Here is a 21,795-nt window from a genome sequence, read left to right on the forward strand (position 1 = left end):
TTTTTTTATCTGTTTGTTTAATATTGATAAGAAAAAATACCAATTGACTAAGGCACATACCATTTTCTTCTCTGACTTTTATGTTGACTTCATTTTTTTTTCCCGAAATAATTATTTTTTCTACAGCAGCAGCAGTAATGATTGAAATACATGATAAATAACCAATGTTATGTTCCATCAGGGTTTCCATAGGAACTAATTGCGTATATTTCTTGCTAAATGCAATATTGATATGGAAATACGTATGTTATGATCTGAAAGTAAGTTTTATCTGTTATTTATGACATTTATACTTTGTTTATTTCGTCTGGTCATAGACCTTGAATGTTACACTTCTGGTCAATCATATGTTTGACTATTGATTGGTGATAATCAATCATGAACAGCAAAAATGACTTTTTCACCCACACACAATTTATGCCTCTTCCGAGGATGGATCGTGTATTTATCGACTGCAGCCATGAGTAACAAGTTTTGTATTTTAAATTATATTTCTATTCTCTTAATTGACAGGTTTTACTCAATAATGATAGTTGAATTGGGTTTGTTAATCAATGAAGTAAGCACAACTGCGTTGGATAAACGTAAGCGAAATAATGGCACGCCGTTCTCGTCATAATGAGCGTAATAAAAAAAAGTTTGGAATAGACATTATGAATGTGTAATTTTACATCACAAATTATTCCCAAACTTTTGACGAGAACGGCTTGACAAAATTTGTTATAATTTAATTTAAGAAAAACACGCTTTTTGATTGGATAGAAAATTTAGTCCATCAATCCATAGACCAAATTTTGTAATGTGACTGTGACGTTATCAACCTTTTTTTTTTTTTTTTTTTTTGCTGATTAATTTTGATACCAGAATTTAATGATGAGGAATGACTTATCTTTTTTCCGGTCTATTTGAAATAACCCCAATGACCGCACTGTACCCTTGAAAATAACCTGCTACGTAAGTTATTTAGTGTGCACCACGTGACTGAGGTTATTTCCTCATAGACCAAAAATATAGCAGTCATTCCTTAAATAGATTTTAGGTAACTGTCATTTTTTATTACATCAAAAGATACCAAAAATTCAATCTATTGAGACATTTTTTTTCAGAAACCATGGCAACTAGTGGTACGAATTTCTTGTGCGGAGTATGTCACCATCAAGACTTTACCGAGTTAGCCACTTATTGGTGTCCACAATGTGAAGACGGTCTATGTGATGCCTGCAAACAATTCCACGAATCTTTAAAGCTGACAAGGCACCATTCAGTAATTACCATTGAAGACCATAAACAGCTGCCTACTTCACTTTTAGCGGGAAAATATACATGCGTTGAACATGAAATGCCGCTAGATCTTTACTGCAAGAAACACGATCAGCCTTGTTGTCCCAGTTGCCTAAATGAGAAACATGCAAATTGCGCATGCGAAGATATTGACTCGTTCACCAATGTTGTAAAGAATATCAAATCGTCTGCCAAGTTTGAATCAGTAGAAAAGAAAGCTTCAAATTTAAAATTAGATTTTGAAACATTAGAGTCGCATTGTAAAGACACCATATTGCATATTTGTAAAGACGTAAAAACACGCAAGCAGGAATTAAAAGATACACGCAAGAGTCTGACAGAATATTTAGATATGCTAGAAAATAGAATAGAAAAATCATTGTCGTCTGGTGAAGAGAAAGCGATGACTAATTTTAATAATCTTCTCGTAGATCTACATACCAAAAAAGAAAAAATACAACGTCTTCAAGAAAGTTTAAATAATTTAAAGGTATATTCTACAAATCATCAAACATTTTTTGCAGTTGAGGAAATTGAGAAAGAAATAATGATACAAGAATCATATATCATGACACTAATAGAAAGCGATGTTGTATCTAGACCTGACTTCAGTCTGGATTTTTCTAACATCGGCCGTGTCATCAACCAGCTAACAGAATTCGGATTACTGGAAATTACAAGAACTCCATTTGAAAGCCCTCTGAATGTAACAAAGATGAACAAAGCGCAGTTACACGTGATTGGACGTAATCCGAAGTCTATTTATGACTTCAAACTGAACTTAAAATACATGTTTTCGTTAAAATCACAAGTCTGCGGGAATCTAGTTTCTGGTGTAATTATGTCATCTGGCGACTTATTGCTGGTTAGTTTCTACAAAAAACAACTTCTTTCTTGCAAACCAAATGGAAGCAGTCTTAAAACAATATCAACATTTCATAAGAGTCCAGTAGATGTGTGTCCGGATGAAAAGACTAATTCTGCTGCAGTGGGGTTTATTGGGGCAACTGAAGCTGTGGTGGTAGATCTAGAAACAGGAAAAACAACGGGTCTCGGTGAAAACGCGTATGCCGTTGATTATGATCAAGAAAGCTATTTTGGAACCAATTGCTCTACAAAAACGTTGTGGTGGTTGGATTCTAAGACTTGTTCAAATTTGAAACGTGTCAAATTGGAGTCGGCCTTAAACTATTGTAAGGCTTTTAAAGATTATTTCATATGTTCCCAATATGTAAATAACTGTGTTTCCGCTAACGACTACGAGGGGGAAAAGTTATGGGATTATACGCATGAAAATTTTAAAGGTCCTCTAGGGGTCACCTCAGCCAGTAACGGGTTGATATTTGTAGCATGTAGGGAAAGTAACAATATTTGGTTGATTTCCTCAGACGGAAAAGACGGAATAGTTCTTCGAAGCGAAGAGGATGGCATGGAAGGACCTCGAGGAATCCATTTTAACGCTGAAAGAAAGGAGTTGCTTGTTGTTTGTGAATACTCCCCAGTTGTATTTTTGTATGCGGTTGATTAGTGAAAAGCAAACCTTATAGTTTTTTTTGTGAATTTTGTTTGTACATTTTAGATTATAAATGTCTCAATATGTTCAATTACATTGTCGTGTAGTATTTAAACTCTTTAGCTCAACAGGGGCGAATCTACAAATTTGGAAAGTGGAGTGTTCCCATACATAAAGTTGTAAGGTAGGAGACTAGTGTATCATATGTTATTTCTTAACCAACTTCTACAAAATATTTGACCAAAAAGGGGAATTTAATCCTCAGGATCCCCTTCTTCCCCTAATATGTGCCACTATTATTATTATTATTATTATTATTATTATTATTATTTTAAAATCAAAGTGCTGAGGCACTGAGTCAAGGAAGACCTCAAAGTAATCAAAAACATTCATGTTTTCAAAGTAAGAATGGATCCACACCTTGAAATTTCGGCATGAAGTAGAAATGAATCCTGCAGACTGGAGGAAGTTGAACACAGGTCTAATCTCAAGGGAGAAATGATCACTTTGATGCAGAATCTTTTTGTAATAAATTAAAACTAAAATTGGTCTTTGTCATTGTGGTGTAGATTAGGGGTTTAACTCGTATCACTTTTCTCTAGGAATTTTCCAGTTCAAACAAGAATAAAATTACTGTGTAGTTTAAAGATCATATACTAAAAACAACTTTGTAGCTCATAGATTTGAACAATTTAAGATTCCAATTACTTTGAAAAGTCAGTGGTAGAGATATGTTGTGAATACAAGGAATATGATGTCTTTATCACAAATACATTTTGAGTATAAATCCATCTTTTTTTCTCTCCAAAACAAAAAAAAGCAGCTAGTGAACTCATATCCCATGAGTACCACTTTTTTTTAATGACGAATTACTATTGCTGAGTGTTTTATACCTGTCTGCTTTCAATAATATTTGTGCATTTTTTCACTTTATTTCTGCATGATTGTTTCACAAATGTATAAAAGATTACAATATAAGTAACTCTTATGTTTTGCAAATACGTAAGTGCTAAGAAGTCAGGCTTCATGTTTTTTTTTTTATAGTTTTTTATTCAGAGATTTTGACAGACATTTACAGCTGCTTCATGCTACACATACATGTACCAGCACTTGAGAATCATGAACTTTGTTTCATGCTTAAATAGTGTCCCAGCACTGAAATGGTGTGTTTTACTTTTGCTTTCTTCTCACTTTGTCTAGTGAAACTTCTAAGTGATAACCACTGAAAAGAAATCAAGGACAAAATCATAACAGTGTCTGATATATGCAAAATGTTACAATGTGAATTCATGAAAATATACATGTATTTTAAGCATATGATATGGAGAAACCTCCTCTTTTTGGGAAATATTGTTACATCTACATATAATTTCGTGCAAATCAGGCAAAAATAAGAGTTGGGTGGTTATAACAATGTCAGGTTTTTACTGGTTTTAAACCACCTGGTCAATATTCCCACAGTGATCAATACTGGTCGATTGAAATTTTGCAAACAATATTTCTTTCATTATTCATAGTTTTTGTCCTACGTTAAAAATGTTAATATAGTATATATCTACTATATTTCAGTGTTCTTAGGTTTTATTCTTTTAATTTCTCTATCAGCTGTATTAATAAACATTTCTTTCTCTAAAATAATTCAAATTTATCTGAAAAAAAATAACTTTACAAAAATGTACAGTGTATTTCATGAGCACATCTTTTTTTCAATAACTATTTATAACAGGTAACATAAGTAAGAGTAGAACAGATTACTTTTCACCTGTCATTGTTAAAACAACATCCCCTCATAACCAGATAGATCATAAAAGTGGTTTGAAATGATGAGTTTAAACCAATAAATGAAAGTCATTTCATTTACCACACAAAAACCTTCTAAATACAGAAAATGGAAAGATTGCTAAGGATATTGCTTTAGGGCTTCTTCCATGTATGATTTTAGCTACCTGCTAATTTATAATGATGTTTGGACCCCCATTTCAAAATCTCTGGATCAATCCCTGAATGTTGATTTATCTATGAGCAATTAATGTTACATTGTAAAGTAAAAAACAAATTAGATACATGTATTACTATATTACAAATGTCATAATTTCATTTATGAAATCTTTAATTAATTTACCATAGAGTACATGCACACGTAATTTTGTAGTTTTCAGTGTAAACTTCTTGTTCACAGACATACAAATGTAAACTGCAAATTTTGCTTAGAAATATGACTACATTGTTCTACACTAGCAATAAAAACATTACACCTATCACTAGTTTTGAACAACAGTATTAAATAACTGTGTACATAAAAAGCATATGAATAAATAATGCATACCTTCAATACTTACCTCGTACATTGTACATGTAAGAACGTCCATGAAAATCGGCTCTTAGAAAAGGTCTACATTTGGTAGCCTTGACATCCAACACACTTTCAATGCACTTTCATGGACACAGAATTTCAAACATAACTGTGTCTTTCTTGTGTCATGAAAATCCTGTTTCTTACTTTATGATCTGCATTCTAAATAAATGTATCTGGTTTATCTTGACAATGTACTAAAAAAGAACCATATTGATAATCAGTTATGACTTACATTGATATAATACACAGTCATGTACATTGTATTACTATTTCTTTAAATTCCACACTGTATAGTACATACCAAAATCTGTATCACATGCAGTATCAACAGGAGACTCCTACATAAACTCTAGGGCGGCTGGGACACTGGCACGCGGGGTCATATGAGTCGAGGGTTGATAAAGAATATCAAACAGATTTTTGCATGTCATGTTCCTTCTTTCTTATATTTTATCTATACAAAATGTACAGTTTTTTTTACTTTAATTGTATTCTGTGCAAGGTATGATATATTATGATACGCAATATATGTCAAAGGGTGTGATACAGAGAATGCGATATACATGTAGCAATATAGGTCTAGGGGTGTGATATAGGGTATGCGATATAAGTCTATGTGTGTGATATAGGGTATGTGATAAAGCTCTATGGTTGGTGTGGAAGTTTGGATTTTAGAAACATGTACAAGTCTATGTGTAATGTCATGGCTCATATATCCACTCACGTCCCAAGGACATTACTTTATTTCACTGGATACCCCTCCTTTTTGATAGTTCAATATTATCTACTGAATGTGATGAATGTCAAATGACCTCCTTTCATCCTAACCGTTGAAACAGAGACATTGTGTATGTCTCTGCTTTGAAATCATAATAATTTAACAATTCTGTTTATTTTCTATTTTATATACTTCATTGTTTGCTACATGTATGTACATGTGTGTTCACCATTTTATTTTATTTATGTACATGTACATGTAGTAATTAACACATATGTACACAGTGGTTGCATTTTATGTACAGAAGTTAAATTCCTTGAATCACACATGAAATTTTCCAATATAAAGGAGGGGTGCCAACCACATTGCACTCTCCCCTGGATTCGCCACTGTAATCTACACTTACTACACAAAAAGTGTACATTGCAGCTCCGGAAATCCGTCATTAGAAGCTCCCGACTTTTTCATTAAAAGTATCAGATCGAGAGAAATAAATTGGCAAATCTCGATTGAGCTTTCCTCCCAACTAATGATCGGGTCAATCTGACAAAATAGTCCATCTCTCTGCGACAAAATTTAAACAGTTAATATTATATAATCATTGAAATCTTGCCGTTCTACACATTTTAAATAGCCTTAATATCGTTATACCTCCACGTCATACGTAACGTAAACATCACATCTTTGACATGGAGTATGATCGGCGGCGGAGCGATATCTTCATGCAAACTTTGCAAGGAGAATAACTCGCGTAGTGTTATTTTGATAGTTATATGTTGAAATGTGTACCCTGGTTACGTAATTAGGTTGCCAACGATCTCTAAGTCAAGTTCAGTCTATAAATAGACTTCCATGGCAAAAAAATGGGGAATTGTAACCAAAACAAAAACTTAAATTGAGAGAAAGATCACGGGAAACTATGCATGGTTAAAGCGATGTAAATTGGAAAATCTACGGACAAAAACTAAGTGAATAAAAAGCAGGGAAACAGGGGCGGATTCAGGCGGGACCTGCTGGGCGTACGCCTCCCACCCCAAAATATGCAAAGCATGGGTTATCAGGGGTAGATTTAGCCGGTTTTAGGTTGAAACTTTAATTTTTCGCTAATTTTACCACAGAAGATATCTACATTCCACCCACTCTAGAATATTTAAAAAATTTAACCTAAAAAAAATTCAACTGTCCATGTTCTGTGCATTTTTGTGGGGGTAATAGAGAGGAGAATACTCACGGGAAGGAGGGGGTGCTACTCTATTGTTTTCCATTACTCCGAGTTGCTCAATTTCTAAAGTTTTATTTTTGTTATTTCAATTCTTTTCTTGGGTGTGTGTGTGTGTTTTTCCTTTTGTAGTCTTTATCCTTGGGATGTATTCCTTTCGCTCTAATCTTGATTCTTTTAATTGATTACTTTTTTATGACTCGAGTGCCCATTAGTGAAAAATTACATGTAATCCGTACCCAACTATGGATGTAGCAAACCGTTTCATATTCATAATGTTGAAGTAAATCTAATACGGAAGGAAACAGAACTGGGTGCAAGCTTTCAAACAAAAATACAGAAAATCGTTCTTATATGGGTAAATGACACCATTAAAAAGTATGTGTCAAGCATCATTAGATATTTCATACCAAATATATACTTTCCAATAAGAAAAAAAAAATCACACCCAAATCTACGAATATTTTAAAAAGTACTCGTGATAATTCACATTCCCGTATATTAGTATACTGGGGGTACCCACCGCTCCATCCAAACCCAGAATATACTAGGATCCCATTGTATTAAATGTCCCACTGTAGATATTAGTTGATACTTTCTGTATTTTTTGTGCTCAAGCAAGGGAACAAGTGTAGAAACATTTTTCAATGTGAATAAAAGATGAGACGTATTATATTGGCTGTAATAGGCACTGTTTATGTTTTAGTTAAGGTCTCACTAACCACTTCCGGGTCAAATGGCCACCCCCCCCCACCCCACCCCCCCAATGTAGTACCAAAAACACACTGAACCTAGACATATGCATTGTAAGTGCATTATTTGTGTGTATTATGATTAAAAGTAGTCAAAATGAAGCTGAGAATGTGTACTTTAAAATCATATATGTAATTAACTACAAAAGTGTATGAATATTCTTTACATGTGAGTAATTTGCCTCCATGCTGTCAGCAGAACAGGTAAAAATGTGGATTTTCAGTATTATTTATTCAAGTAAATTTTGTGAAGAATTTCTACTATCATCGTACCATTAGCATAATGATTTTGGAAGCCTTATTTTCCAAGTTTCGCAACGGTATGCAACTTTAAGATGTCATTTGTCCTGGGAATTCACTGTGAGACTTTGAAAATTACTTTTTTAACATGTAAAGTAATGGAAACGTTAGAAGTGGTTAGTGAGACCTAAAAATAGGCATTTAATCAATGATTTACTAAGTTTCTTAATAAATTCACGTAAAATGTAAATTCACCATCCTGAGCTCCCTTTTTTCTGAGTCTAGAAAATAATTAACTCCTACTAAGAAAAATAGCTTGTCTCTCTTCGCAATTGTGCAGAATTACAAATACACATTTCCATCCTTCCCTTTCCACCATACAAATTCCTATCTAGATCAGGGTCAAACATTTCATTGACATTTATATACCTCTGTCGGCAATTGTAGTAGAATTAAAGACCCAATTATGAGTGCATAATCACCAAGTTCAAGTAAGAGTTCGAGGTTCAGGTCGATTCCGATTTTCAGAGGATGAAAAAAAAAATAAAAAAAAAATTTAAAAAAAAATTAAAAAAGAAACGTGATATTAAAAAAATCTAATATAACTATCATGATAGAGAAAATTACACTCAGCCTAAAAACAACATTCTAATGTAGTCCGATATTCTCCGAAAATCTCATAAGGTCATCACAACTCTGAGGTTTCTGGCAAAAGGGGACTTCTTGTCAGAAACGGCCGATCTACACGGCATCTCTAAACCTTCAGCCAGGAGGTGTGTGGAAGATGTGACCAAACAATTTGTCAGAGACTCCAAAGCATCCGATTCCCCAGCCGACAGAACATCCTTAGTGTAAAAGAGGGATTTTTCAAAATTGGTGGAATTCCAAATTTTGTTGGAGCTGTGGATGGGACATTGATTCCAATTCAGCGCCCACATAAAGATGAGCCTGTTACATATGCAGAAAACAGTATCCAGCTATAAATGTTCAAGCTGTTGTGCCACATGATTTAAGGTATTTTATTTATGTTTATACATATGTTGTATAGTGCAAAAATGTGTTCATATACATGTAAATTTTGCTAAAATTTGCTTAAATTTGACTAAAATGTGCTAAATTATGCTAAAGTTGTTAATATATGTAATGCTTCAGAAGACAGTTTTTCGATCATTTCAGTTGTCACCAAGTCTACAAAGTTTTCATATATATTATCAACCTCATCTTGACAATTTTTAAATTTACGAGTGTAAGATATAGTTGGAACAGTTCTTCAATGAGATGAATATAACAAATAATATTGTTAAATAAGACACTCCGTCTTCTTTTTTCAGATTTACCAATGTAGTCGTTAAGTGGCCAGGATCCACAAGTGATTCATTCATTTTGGCTAATTCTAGCATACCCCAATATATGGAAACACTGGACAGTAGTTGGCTTCTTGGCGATTCGGGTTATCCCCTAAAGAAATGGCTTACGACCCCAAAATTGAGGACAACTACTGTTCAAGAGTCACGGTACAATGCTGCACATTGCAAGACCAGAAATCCAGTTGAAAGATCCTTTGGTGTGTTTAAGTCAAGATTTAGGTAATGATAGAAAAGAAAAGAACGGATACAATGAAACGTAACAATGCACCAGTGTATAACCTATTAATACAAAATAGTAAATACTTTCAGAGATCACAAAAGGTCTACAACAAGTGCAAATACACCTTTAATTAAACTCTGAAAGGCCTCAAAACCAAAACAAACAAACAAACAAATAATCATGGTAATAGAAGGATGACTATCCTTCAAAATTACATTAAAAAGTAATTTAACGACAGACACATTAATGCGCCAGTCAATTAGAAGGCAGCAGTGACTGCTAAACGTAACAGACTATACTATGTATTTTTTACTTTGCCTCAACATCTTCAGTCGGTACACTTAGTGTTTACAACCATCAAAGAACTATAACGAACATACACTATACTGTAACATCAGTAAATTCTATGGTTATCTGGTTTGGGAAAATTAAAAAGTGTGATCGGAGAGGATTACAAGTTGCATTGTTAACAATGACCAAAAACTATGTTCCAAATAACGAAGTAAATAAATAATCAATAATAAAATACATAAATGTTGAATGCAGTTTTTTTTACTTGTATGTGCCTTCATAAAACTGGTGGCCACCTACCTTATCAGCCGCCCAAGTGCGTAAAAATCATAACTTCAGCAATGAAGCTACATAACAAATGCATAGATGAAAGAATACCACTTATGGTACCAGTGTTAATTGAGGATGAAATTTCCCAGCAAATAGATACTGAAATACAACCTCACAGTAATGCCCAAACAATCAGACAGTCCTTGATAAACAGATTTTGAATAAAAAATTGCCCCTAGTTTGGAGTTAGACGTCTTATCTGAATGATATATAATATAACACTATTATTTTGCATAACGTAGGCACTAAAATGAAAAATGTCACACAAAAAGGTTTTTCCATGGACGTTATTATATCATCGTTGACAGAAGAGCCAAAACATTGGACTCTTCCTCGTCACGTTGGTGCAGAAATTTGTTGATTAATTTTTTTTCAAGTTTGTTTTTATTAGTTTTCTATCAAGCAAAATACACTGTCTATCATAAACTTCCTCTGCTGTCTTTCTCTTCTTCTTTGGAATTGGTTGGCTGTCCCTAGGGAAGAGATGAGCGAAGTAAAATTGATTCCAGCTGAAGAGCAATAATTTTTGTACATCTTCATGCTAACAAATATTTTTAGATGTTTTGTCTATCTACTTTAACAACAAAGTAAACACGCGGGGTGATATGCCGGTCCCTTACGATCAGTACATGATATATGATATAACATTGGTTCCCTTGATTACTCATTCAATATTGAAGTAACAGAAGTTTTCAGATCTGGCCCATAAGTTAAACTAACAATGCAAAATAGCCTGTAAGTATTACCCTGAAGTATTCTTCTCGTGATTTTTTTCCAGGTGCTTATCCCATATTTTCTCAGCTAGGAAATAAAAAAATAAAGCACACTACGTCGGAAGTCCGAAAGAACACGCAAAAGAAATGGATATAAATAAAATATAATCCGTATTCTTCAAAAGAGGTAACCACTGCTATTTATAGAAACACCTGTTGATTTGCCCATGTTTGGTAAAACGAACTAAATTTTAAAACCTTTATTTCTCGAACAGGACCACCATTTTGATTTCATGAGTTAAAGTATGAGTTAAATTGAGTATTATTTTGCCGCTTGCATTTTAATATCCGGACTTACATGGCACTACTCTCTGTGAGCTGTGGTTGGTGATATGATATAGAAGAACCATTAAAGCTGAAATATCATATCTCATTTTGTAATTTTCAGTTTAGACTTTCATGTTATAAGAACAGGAAAAAATTCCACAAAAATTAAGCTGTGGTTGGTTACCGTTGAAAAAGGCTCAAAAGGGGCCAAAAGCCAATTTGTTCATGGTTTCCGCACCATCTAATAATTACATGGATCGATACATTCAAATACCAATCTGTAGTCATGGGTGCACCAAAGGCATCAAAAATGTTCTCACATTACATAAGCATAAAACGATAGCCCAACAGAAGAACTTAATAACAAAAGGAATGTATCCACCGCGCTAACTTCATTTTATTTTATTTATTTGTTTTTGTTCTTTTTGTTTTTTATTTTTTTTGTTTTGTGTTTTTTTGTTGTTTTTTTGTTGTTTTTTTTTTTGGGGGGTTGGGGGGGGTAACAATTTTTTTCCCAAATTGTCAGTTTTGATAGATCAAAAACTGAGTTTTAAACCCCAAAATGTAAAAAAGCCTTTTCTTTAAAAAAAATGTAACGATTATGCCTTTTAACCATGAAAGAACAAAATGTCTCCCTTCTTAACATATAGGCACCCGTTTTAGGCAGCACTGTCCCATAAGTACTACCACACTATACTAAGGGACAAGCATCTGTCTGACGTAAAGACTTGATTTGTTCCTTTTTTGGATGAAATTCCCTATATAACAAAAGTGCAAATTCATTCAATGTCTGCAATGCATTTCAAGTAAGTGGTAGCAGTGACGGATCCATAGGGGTGCAGGGGGTTGGCATCCTCCCCTTTTTATTAAAAAGTTTGTCATTTTCACATGTAAAATTTACCAAAAATGGCAAATAATGTCATAGCACCCCACTTTTTGTGAAACCCTGGTTGGTACCCCTCCAAAGTGTCTGGATCCACCTCTGGGTAATGATATTTTCGAAAAGAACCAGAAGGAAGTTTTTTTTTAGATAATTCATTATTTGATAGAAAATATTCTGCGCTTCGTTTTGTTTCGATTCTTTACTATTTTATTTAGAAATTTATCTTAATTGTTCCGTTTCATTTCTTTTCGCAGAGAAATGTTTTACAATAAGTAACTTTTTACGTTCTGGTTTGGTTAGACCGAATTATTCTGTCGTTAAGAAATCCATTTGTATCGGTCTACATTCGTCTTTTACTAATCTGATGGGTTTTTTTTATTTACTTCTATTTTTTATGCTTCTAAACGACTAAGCTGGGTCTCGGCTGACTACTACGTCGTAGAATACAAGCGAGAACCAGTTTACTAAACAACAGAATAATTCGGTCTTTGGTTGCGTTGGCGCGTTTTGTTTCCATACCCGGATGTACAGTTGATAATACGTAATTGCTTTCCTGGTTAACGTGGCTTAGTTATCGGCTGCTATTTGTAGTATATTATACTTTAAAAGCTTAATTCGCAAAGACATTTTGTAAGTAAAGTTTTAACAAAATATTTAAATTTCTTTGTATACTTCATGGTCTGGACCCTTGACTACAGCAGTGGACCACAGGTACGTGAGGACAGGACCCTGTTTGGACCCATAGCCCCTCCCCCTCATTATAATATTTTTTTAAAAATATTTTACTATTTATCGTTTATTTGCATCATATATGTACCGATATAACATAATGTCAATGAACATGCGCGGGTATTCTATCAACGTCCAGTTCGGCTGATAAGAGCGTCCTATATACCAGTCGACCCCCCTCCAAGTATCGGAAAACTTAATATGGTTAGTATAAGATCAATGTTTGCTGATATAGCATATTCTTTCGTTTTTTTTTTTAACGTAAAAAATCCCCCTCCAAGTACCTGTGGTACTACAATGCTTTATTACCATAAAGGCCAGTGGAATAATTGTTTATGACTTGAATCATTTATATTAGGAATTATGGATTGAAAAAGATTTGTTCATTCAAAAGTGTAATGTCTGTGAAATTGGACCATTAGGGTTCCATAGCACAAAAGTCGGGCTTAGATGGAATTTGGGCTGATGCTGTATCCGTGAAGCAATATGGGGTCAAAATTAAAGGGACTAAAGCAAACATTTCCCACGTTTCCAAGCAATGACTTACTTTGAGTAAAAGTGAAAGGATCGCTGCAAAATTGTGCTATAAGAAACTAAGAATCCATAGTCCACAAGAAAGTTTTGGATAAACTTAAGAGGATTTGGCCCATATCAGGCGCGTAGCTGAGGCCAAATTACGGCAGGGGGTCTGCTTAAGGCCCCCAGCAGGTCCAGGGCGGAGCCCTGGTAGGGGGTTCAGGGGGCGATAGCGTTTTAGAGCATCATTTATGCCTCTTCTGGATGTATTTTATCTCCAAAAAAAAATTGGTAAATTAAGTGCAGGCAAAGGCTTTTTTGCCTAACGGCAGCTACGCGCCTGCATGTCTTTATGGAGTTAAGGGCAGAAATCGCTTATCGTTTATGTCCAACTGCAAATTTGTATTTATTTGATCACTTTCACTCTGGTAAATATTTTGTCAGACATTTAATCACAACCCAAATTAAGCATTGTGTGAAGATTAAACGTGTCCATATATGCTTGTCTCAACTGCCCTCTGTGAAGTAAAGTATTTTATTTTTAACTTAATTGTGATTTTTTCATTCTTATTGATGTGTTTGATTAAGTTGTGTAAGAACTTAAAGACGTGTTGCTAATAAATTAGTTAGATTTAGATAAACCCTATCACTAACACAGTGTCAGATAAATATATAGACCAATGCTGGATTTGTAATACTATTTCCATATTTTGACCGTTTGTTGATTCAAAAGGAGCATCCCCGTTTATGACCAAAAACAGCTTTATCACCCCCATCCCCCGACTTTTAGGAATTTCCCGGTCTACCACTGTCGAATAACTTATTATATTAACGTCTCCTGTGACACTTTGCTTTGCAAAAACTATGTTAATAACTAGTACATCTCTACTCTAAAAAATTAAAGTAGGTCATAGAATTTATATATCTTTGAATTAAGACAAAAGCAAACTTTGAACGTTTCATTTGTATCATACTTGCCAAATGATATGCTTAATTGAAATAATACTTTGAGCATGTAAGTCAGAACCAGCCTCTGAGATATGTTCACATTTCTTTTTTACATGTAAGAACCTCACAATTAGCCAATCTGTTTTGATTTAAAGAGTGTTTATTTGTTTTTCAGACACCATGGCGACCAGTGTTACAGACAACTTGTGTGGGGTATGCCAACATCAAGATTTGACCGAGTTTGCCACTTATTGGTGTTCGCAATGTGAAGACGGTCTATGTGATGCCTGCAAAAAATTCCACGAGTCTCTCAAACTAACAAGGCACCATACAGTAATTACCATTGAAGATCATTAACAGCTTCCGATGTGTTGAACATGAAATGCCACAGGATTTTTACTGCAAGAAACATAAGCAGTCATGTTGTCCCGCTTGCTTAAAGGAGAAACATGCCAATTGCGCATGTGAAGATATTGACACCTTCACCAATGTTGTAAAGAATATCAAATCGTCTGCGAAATTTGAATTAGCAGAAAAGAATGCCTCAAATTTAAAATTAGATTTTGAAAAAATGCAGTCTCATTGTAAAGAAACGATTTTGCATATAGACACACAAGTAAAAGCATGTAAGCAGGAATTAAAAGATGCACGCAAGAGGCTGACAGAATATTTAGATAAGTTAGAAAATAGGGTGGAACAATCATTGGAGTCTAATCAAGAGAAAGCGACGACTAACGTAAACAATCTCCTTCTAGAATTACATACCAGGAAAGAAAAAATACAACGTCTTCTAGAAAATCTTCAGAATTTAAAGACGTATTCTACAAATCATCAGACCTTCTTCGCAATTGAGGAAGTTGAGAAAGAAATAAAAGCCAATGAATCATATCTTGAAGCACTAGTAAAAAGCGATGTTACATCAAGGCCTAACTTCAGTCTGGATCTTTCTAACATCGACCGGGCCATCAAACAGCTAACAGAATTCGGATTACTTGAAATAGAAATGAATCCATTCGAAACCCCTCTGAATGTAACTAAGAAGGACAAAGCACAGTTTCACATGTTACGGTGTAAACAGTCATCTATTGATGACGTCAAACTGACATTAAAGCACACATTTTCACTGAAATTTCAGTCTGTCGATATTCTAGTTTCTGGTATAATTAAGCCATCCGGTGAGTTGTTGTTGGTTAATTTCACCAAAAGACAACTTCTCTCTTGCAAACCAAACGGAAGCGATCTGAAGATAATAATAAAATCCATTCAAAATAGTCCTGTAGATGTTTGTCGGGATGAAAAGACTAACTCCGCTTTAGTTGGCTTTGCTTGTTCAAAGGAAGCTGTAATAGTTAATTTAGAAACAGGAAAAACAACAGGTCTCGGCAAATATGCTTTTGCTGTTGACTACAATCAAGGGTACTATTTTGGGACAGACCCCGACAGAAGATTAATTTGGCGGCGGGAATCGAAAACTTTTTCAAATTCACATCGAATCGAATTGAATTCACGCTTATACTACTGTAATGGTTTTGAAAAACACTTCATATGTTCTCATTTTTCCGACAACAGTGTTTCAGCCTACGACTATGGGGGGAAACAACTTTGGGAATTTTCACATGAAAATTTTAAAGAGCCTTTAGGGGTCACTTCAACGAGTGATAGATCTATATTTGTAGCGTGTAGGAAAAGTAACAATATATGGTTGATTTCCTCTGAAGGGAAAGACGGAAGAGTAATTCTAAGTGCTGAGGATGGCATGGTTAAACCGCGAGGTATCAATTTCAACACTGAAAGAAAGGAATTGTTAGTTGTTTGTGAAAATTCTTCAGTGTTCGTACACACAGTTGATTGGTGAATCAAACAATTATTTCGTGAATAACAGATGCATCAGTACATCATGATACTACATGTTTGTATTTTCATTTATTACAAGTACAACATACGAAACAAATAGGACTACTAGCATACTCTAGTATCAAAGGAAATGATCAAAGAACAATTCACAAAATCCAGCGGCGGATCCAGACGAGGTGCAGGGATTGCACCCCCGTTTTATTAGAAAATTTGTCATTTTAATGTGTAAAACTGATAAATAATGTCCCAGCACCCCCCTTTCTGAGGAACCCCGACTTGCACCCCCTCCTATTCTAAGTGTCCGGATCACCCTGAAATCAGTACAAAGATGCAAAAGAAACCACAGAATTTATAGTTTTCTAGTTTCACTAATAAAATTGAAGACGATGATTAAATAATACTATAACAATAAAGTTGAAAATAATAGCACTTTCCGTATATCCGTTACATCCTTCATTTCTTGCATTATAAAGCTAGAACAACGTTGCTTCAAGGAGATAATTCGACTGTCTTCGTGGAAATAAACCACTAAAATCCCCAAAAATCTTTCGTAACACAGTGTTAGCCAATCATTTGCGCGATAAGTGTGACGCTGACATTCAGCTGACTGGTACTGTACTTGGTTTAATTTTCGTTTTCGTGCTAACATGTATACTCAATACTGATAGACCAGGTTTGCACTAATATGTGTTATGCATGACGGACTGATGTGTTTCTTGACGTCCTGGGCTGTCGTTTGGGGTCTCTAATGGACGGTGTAAAGCATCAAAGCGTTTACACAGTCCCCGGGCATAGTCAAACCCGTGAATGTGGGTTATTGTTTATTCATTCGTTAAAAATAATGCATTATCATGTGATTTAATGTCCAGTAGGTGATCTAGTGATTCAATTTGTAATATGCAAGCTATGTGCAGCGTTGTATAGCCTACAGCAGGATTTGCTGAATCTTTGATCCAGCAAAATACTTTCTGAGATAAAATTAACACTTTCCAGTGCATATAAGGCAGATATTAGTGTCTGTCAGGCAATAGATGAGAAATTTTCAAGGCCGAAAAAAATTGTTTCCGAGCACTATTCTATAATTTTGAAGGGTCGGTAGGTAGGGATTTTTATTTCCATTTGTTGTTTTTGAAATGAAATAAGTCATAAAGATACAATGAAAACTAAATATGCAAAGACTAAATATGTAATAGACTTGGTCCACAGCTTAATCCCTTTTGTGATTCGGCGCATGAGTATTTTTTTTTGTTTTGACAGAGGTGGTAAAAACGAAAAATATCTCAAGTGCCGAATTCTAAAAAAAAGGGATTATCCACGACCAAAAGCACACTCGTGGCATGTGTGTTTTCAATTTACTTTTTTTTTTTCTGAAAGACAATCGGCAGAATTGTTACGTTATTTTTTTCTTCAAAATTTCAAATAACTGTCAAACACACTGTCGGTTTCTGTTATTCTAAAAAATGAGAGCCCGGCTAACCTACATAAAGTGAAATGCCCAATCCTTCTTAACATGTCATAGCAAGTTCAACACATTTATTGATATCAGTAGATATTTAGTAACACATGCTAATATATACATGTATTTATAAACGTGCACAATTCAATTATTGATTTCAGTAAATGGAGGAGTTTTCTGGACGATGCAAGCACGTTCTCTCTACCGGTACACCTGGGACATGCTCCCAGTTTTAAGTGGAGTCCGAGTTTCTCTTTGACTTTTGTTACTTTGTATATATTATTTTAGTTACGTATGTTCATTGTTGTGTTTGTCTGTTTTCCGTGTCTGGCCTTTGTCCCTGGATTACATTCCTTTGATTTCCGCTAGAATCTTGGTTCCATTGGTTACTCTTTCAAGACAAAACGTATGTATGTTCAAATTTGCTATTTGGGCAATACCAGTCTGCGTCCATACTTGCCCCTCGGGCAATATCAGTCTGTGTCCACACTTGTTTATTTAGGAAAAAAATGTAAAAAGTTTAATGCTGTCGAAACATTGTAACATTTAGTCTAAATGGATAACTTCATGACGTGTTTTGCTAGATTCCTCTCGTTTTACATTATCTCGAGAGAAAGATCACTGGCAACCACGATTAAACGATATCAGAAATTATGAAATCAAGAAACAGGGACAAAACAAAATTTAATGCCTCGATAAGCGCAGCTAGATACACCCTGAGCAGATGGGGCAAATATGGACACATAATTTAAGCAAGATACAACTCTGAATTTGATTGTGATTATTAAATATTTGACATAAAATATATAAAAACCAAAAAGAAGCTTACATTGAAATGAAAAAAGAACAAATTCACAAAAGTTTCATTTATATTGCTGCTGGGGTTAAAAACATAAAAGTACGAATAAAGTCCCGTAACTCCAAAAAGAAAAAAATAACGGAAATTTATATATGTATAAAACATCATAAGAAACACACAATGCACCAAATTTCACAAAAAATTGGTGGCAGCAATTTTGAGTGATTGTGTGAACGAAGGACGGACACCGGTATACTTTAATGTTTTTGCGGCATTTTTGTCTGTACAAGTTTATTTTGGTGCTGTCAGTGTTGCCTTTTGGGGTATTTTTGTTAGCATAAGTTTATTTTGGTTTTCGGATTTGTTGGATCGGACTCTTGTCCCCGTGACCACCTTTATGTCTGGGTAGACTTTGAGTAAAGGACTGAACTATATTGTTAAAGACACAAAAACGATTTTTTGTTCTTCATTGCTGCGAAGCGCAATGTAAACTGCCGCTTGGATTTACTTTTTTCATGTATTTACTAAAATCACACTTTCTTGTACATGTATTAACCGATCAAAATATCATGTTGCCTAGTAAAATAAGCGGAAGAGCCTTGCAACTATTTTTGTCGCGTAGTGCTAAAATACGTAGAAGGGCTTAAATTGTTTACTTCGTAGACATACATACATGTATCTATACTTGTTACATAATTTATTACGGACAGTGAATCCAACAAATAAAATTTATCTAAGTTGACTTGTTAAATTGCTAGAACTCTTCTTTCACAGTTTACCCAAAATGAAAAGTATCTTATGTAATCCACTTAAATAATTATATAATGTATTTGCAAAAATGCTTTAGTTGATTTATTTAATTACACAAAATAACATATTCTAAAAATAATTTACGAAAATAAATGCCCAAAACTTGGTGAAAAATACTGAAATAAAGCAAGTCAGAGAAAAACACTGCAATTTTAACCCCCCAAAAAATACCATTTTTATAAAAAAAATCTGTAAAGAATCTTCAACCGTTACTTTATGCGACAATACCCTAATAGGTGACAGTAATGTTCGTCTTGACAGACGGGCGTATGATAAACGGTAGACAGAATTGATACAAAAAAAAAACACATACAAACTGGAAGAAAACCCATTGAAAGCTGTCTAGTCAAAAACAGGTTAGCTAACGACCAGAAAATACATAATGTATAAGACAATTAAGAAAGATGTTATGAACAGTTGCATATAAGCACGTGACACGCCTGTCCTCTTTTTTTTTTTGGTGTTAAGAGTTGAAAGATATTGGAGACCAAACAAATATCAAAGCGCTAATGGCATTTTAAAATCTTTACAATCGGCTGATGGTAATTAATTTGTTCTTTCTGTATTTCCAAAGGTTTAATTGTTTACAACAGGATCAGCGCTTTCATCACTATAAGAACTACACACCCACACAATACTGTTTATTCAAAATTTCAATTTAAATTTCGCTTTATTTTATTTTTTTCGTCTCTTTCGTGGTGTAAGTACTTCTTGAAGGCGGTTATCAACCGGAAGTCGTTTTGATACATGACTTCCGAGTAAAAAGGAGAGAGAGCTACTTTTAATGAAGAAAAACATTGTACAGAGAAAAATATTAAAATAATTAATCCAACAAAGGTTTTTTTTTATTTATCGTAGGTGTCGGTGAATGGTCGGACGGATAGACCGATAGCTGTGTATAGTCCCTTTTGTTAAGTTGATGAGCATGCTCAATATACACTTTCGCCGGTAAAGCTTGGGTAGCAACTGAAGTGTATATTAAACATGTTCCACGCAAGCTTATTGACTGTTACACAGTTAGCTTACAATGTACATGTACTTATGTGAAAAAAAAGAAGAATCCAAGTAATGACCTTCAGTAAATGTTCAAAGTTGAGCTAGGAAAGCAAGAACAGGGGCGGATCCAGGAATTTAGTTTAGGGGGAGCACAGTAAAAATTTGCCGAGCGGAGCGAGGCGAAAAAAAAAATTGAGGTTAAATGTTTAAAATATTCTTCTAGAGTGGGTGAAATGTGGATATCTTTTCTGGTAAAATTAGCGAGAAATGAAAGTTCCAACCTAAAAGCGCCAAAATCTACCCCTGACAACCACTGCTTTGCAAATTTTATGGGGGAGCACGCCCGCCATGCCCCCGCCTGAATCCACCCCTGAAGAAGGTTCACAATTAACGTCTATTGTTTAAAATCAGCAGTTAAAATGCGCATCACTTTCGGCTTTGGGACTGCATTTCAAGAAGCGGATCCAAAAATGTTGAAATGGTGTTCTAGAGCGGTTCCTGGCAAATATACATTAGCCTTGTGCAGTATATACGCAAAATTACTTAACAATAGGGGTCTTCCGACCCCACCTTTGGATCTGCCACTGGCATTTCGATGTCAGTCCCCCTGACTGCTGTCTAGTAGAACCTGCATAACCTGACACACAAAATTATGTTGATTCATACAGTTAAAAAGCAACTAAACTAACAGTGACGGGATGTTATATTCTTGCTGTTATATGTTGCAATACTGTATGTCACTCCAAGTAATTCCATGTCTTTTTTTGTAAACTAAAATTGACAGTACAGTCACACATCCAACAATTTCCCCTTATAAAGTATACATTTTAAACATCCTTACATTTAAAGAAAACGACAGATCTTTTTTTATGCTTTTGTCATCCAAATCTGTAGCAGTTTCCATGCAAAATTTAATTTGTCTGAGTACCCAAAATTGACTTCAAAAATACCCTCCAGTTTTTTTTTAAGTATCAGTGTTTAAAATTGCATGGAACAGTAAGTAGGCGTCTTATGCATGTATTACTGAGAAAAATCTAGAGTTTTACAGAGCCTGAATCGCTCACTTGGCTTCAAAAGCAACATTCTATTTTTTGCAATTTTCTTTGAATTCTGTCAAGTATTTTGTGTGAAATTTTTGAAATAAATAACATTAAAGAGAGCGAAAAACATCAAAAAAGGGCAATAACTTCAATATGGCATAACAAATAGACATGAAAATTTGACCTAAAATATATCTACATGCTAAACACTTTTATCATAGGTCAGAATTTGACTAAACCTAATGGTTTTAGAGATATATGCAAAAAACTTCTGTCTGACCCAATGTTCTATTTTTAGTCATGGTAGCATAGTTTTTTGATGAACCAAAAATCCCCAAATAAGTTATGTAGAGGACACCCTAAGGAACATTCATGTCAAGTTAAGTTGCAATCAATCTTGTAGTTTCAGAGAAGACATTTGAAAAAGTTTACAACAG

At 34.4% G+C, this 21,795-nt stretch overlaps 2 protein-coding genes across 3 annotated transcripts; both read left to right on the plus strand.

Moving 5' to 3' along the window:
* The first annotated feature begins 171 nt into the window (after positions 1-171).
* Positions 172-2,890, plus strand: LOC148605447 (uncharacterized). 2 transcript variants are annotated; one of them, XM_088549487.1, is made up of 2 exons: positions 172-260; positions 1,107-2,890. In XM_088549487.1, the coding sequence occupies exon 2, from the start codon at positions 1,112-1,114 to the stop codon at positions 2,807-2,809; it is 1,698 nt and encodes a 565-aa protein (XP_088405613.1). In that variant the 5' UTR covers positions 172-260; positions 1,107-1,111; the 3' UTR covers positions 2,810-2,890. The 2 variants fall into 2 exon arrangements, with proteins under 2 accessions (XP_088405613.1, XP_088405612.1); XM_088549486.1 differs by lacking the exon at positions 172-260 and adding an exon at positions 512-584.
* Positions 2,891-12,368: 9,478 nt separating this feature from the next.
* On the plus strand, positions 12,369-16,678 carry LOC148605448 (uncharacterized). Its single transcript, XM_088549962.1, has 2 exons — positions 12,369-12,840; positions 14,579-16,678. Exon 2 carries the CDS (start codon positions 14,786-14,788, stop codon positions 16,256-16,258), a length of 1,473 nt encoding a protein of 490 aa, XP_088406088.1. The 5' UTR covers positions 12,369-12,840; positions 14,579-14,785; the 3' UTR covers positions 16,259-16,678.
* The last annotated feature ends 5,117 nt before the right edge of the window (positions 16,679-21,795 follow it).

This window comes from Perna viridis, chromosome 10 (assembly GCF_037379345.1).
Source record: "Perna viridis isolate PV_CMFRI_1.1 ecotype Kerala chromosome 10, ASM3737934v1, whole genome shotgun sequence".
Taxonomy (NCBI): domain Eukaryota; kingdom Metazoa; phylum Mollusca; class Bivalvia; order Mytilida; family Mytilidae; genus Perna; species Perna viridis.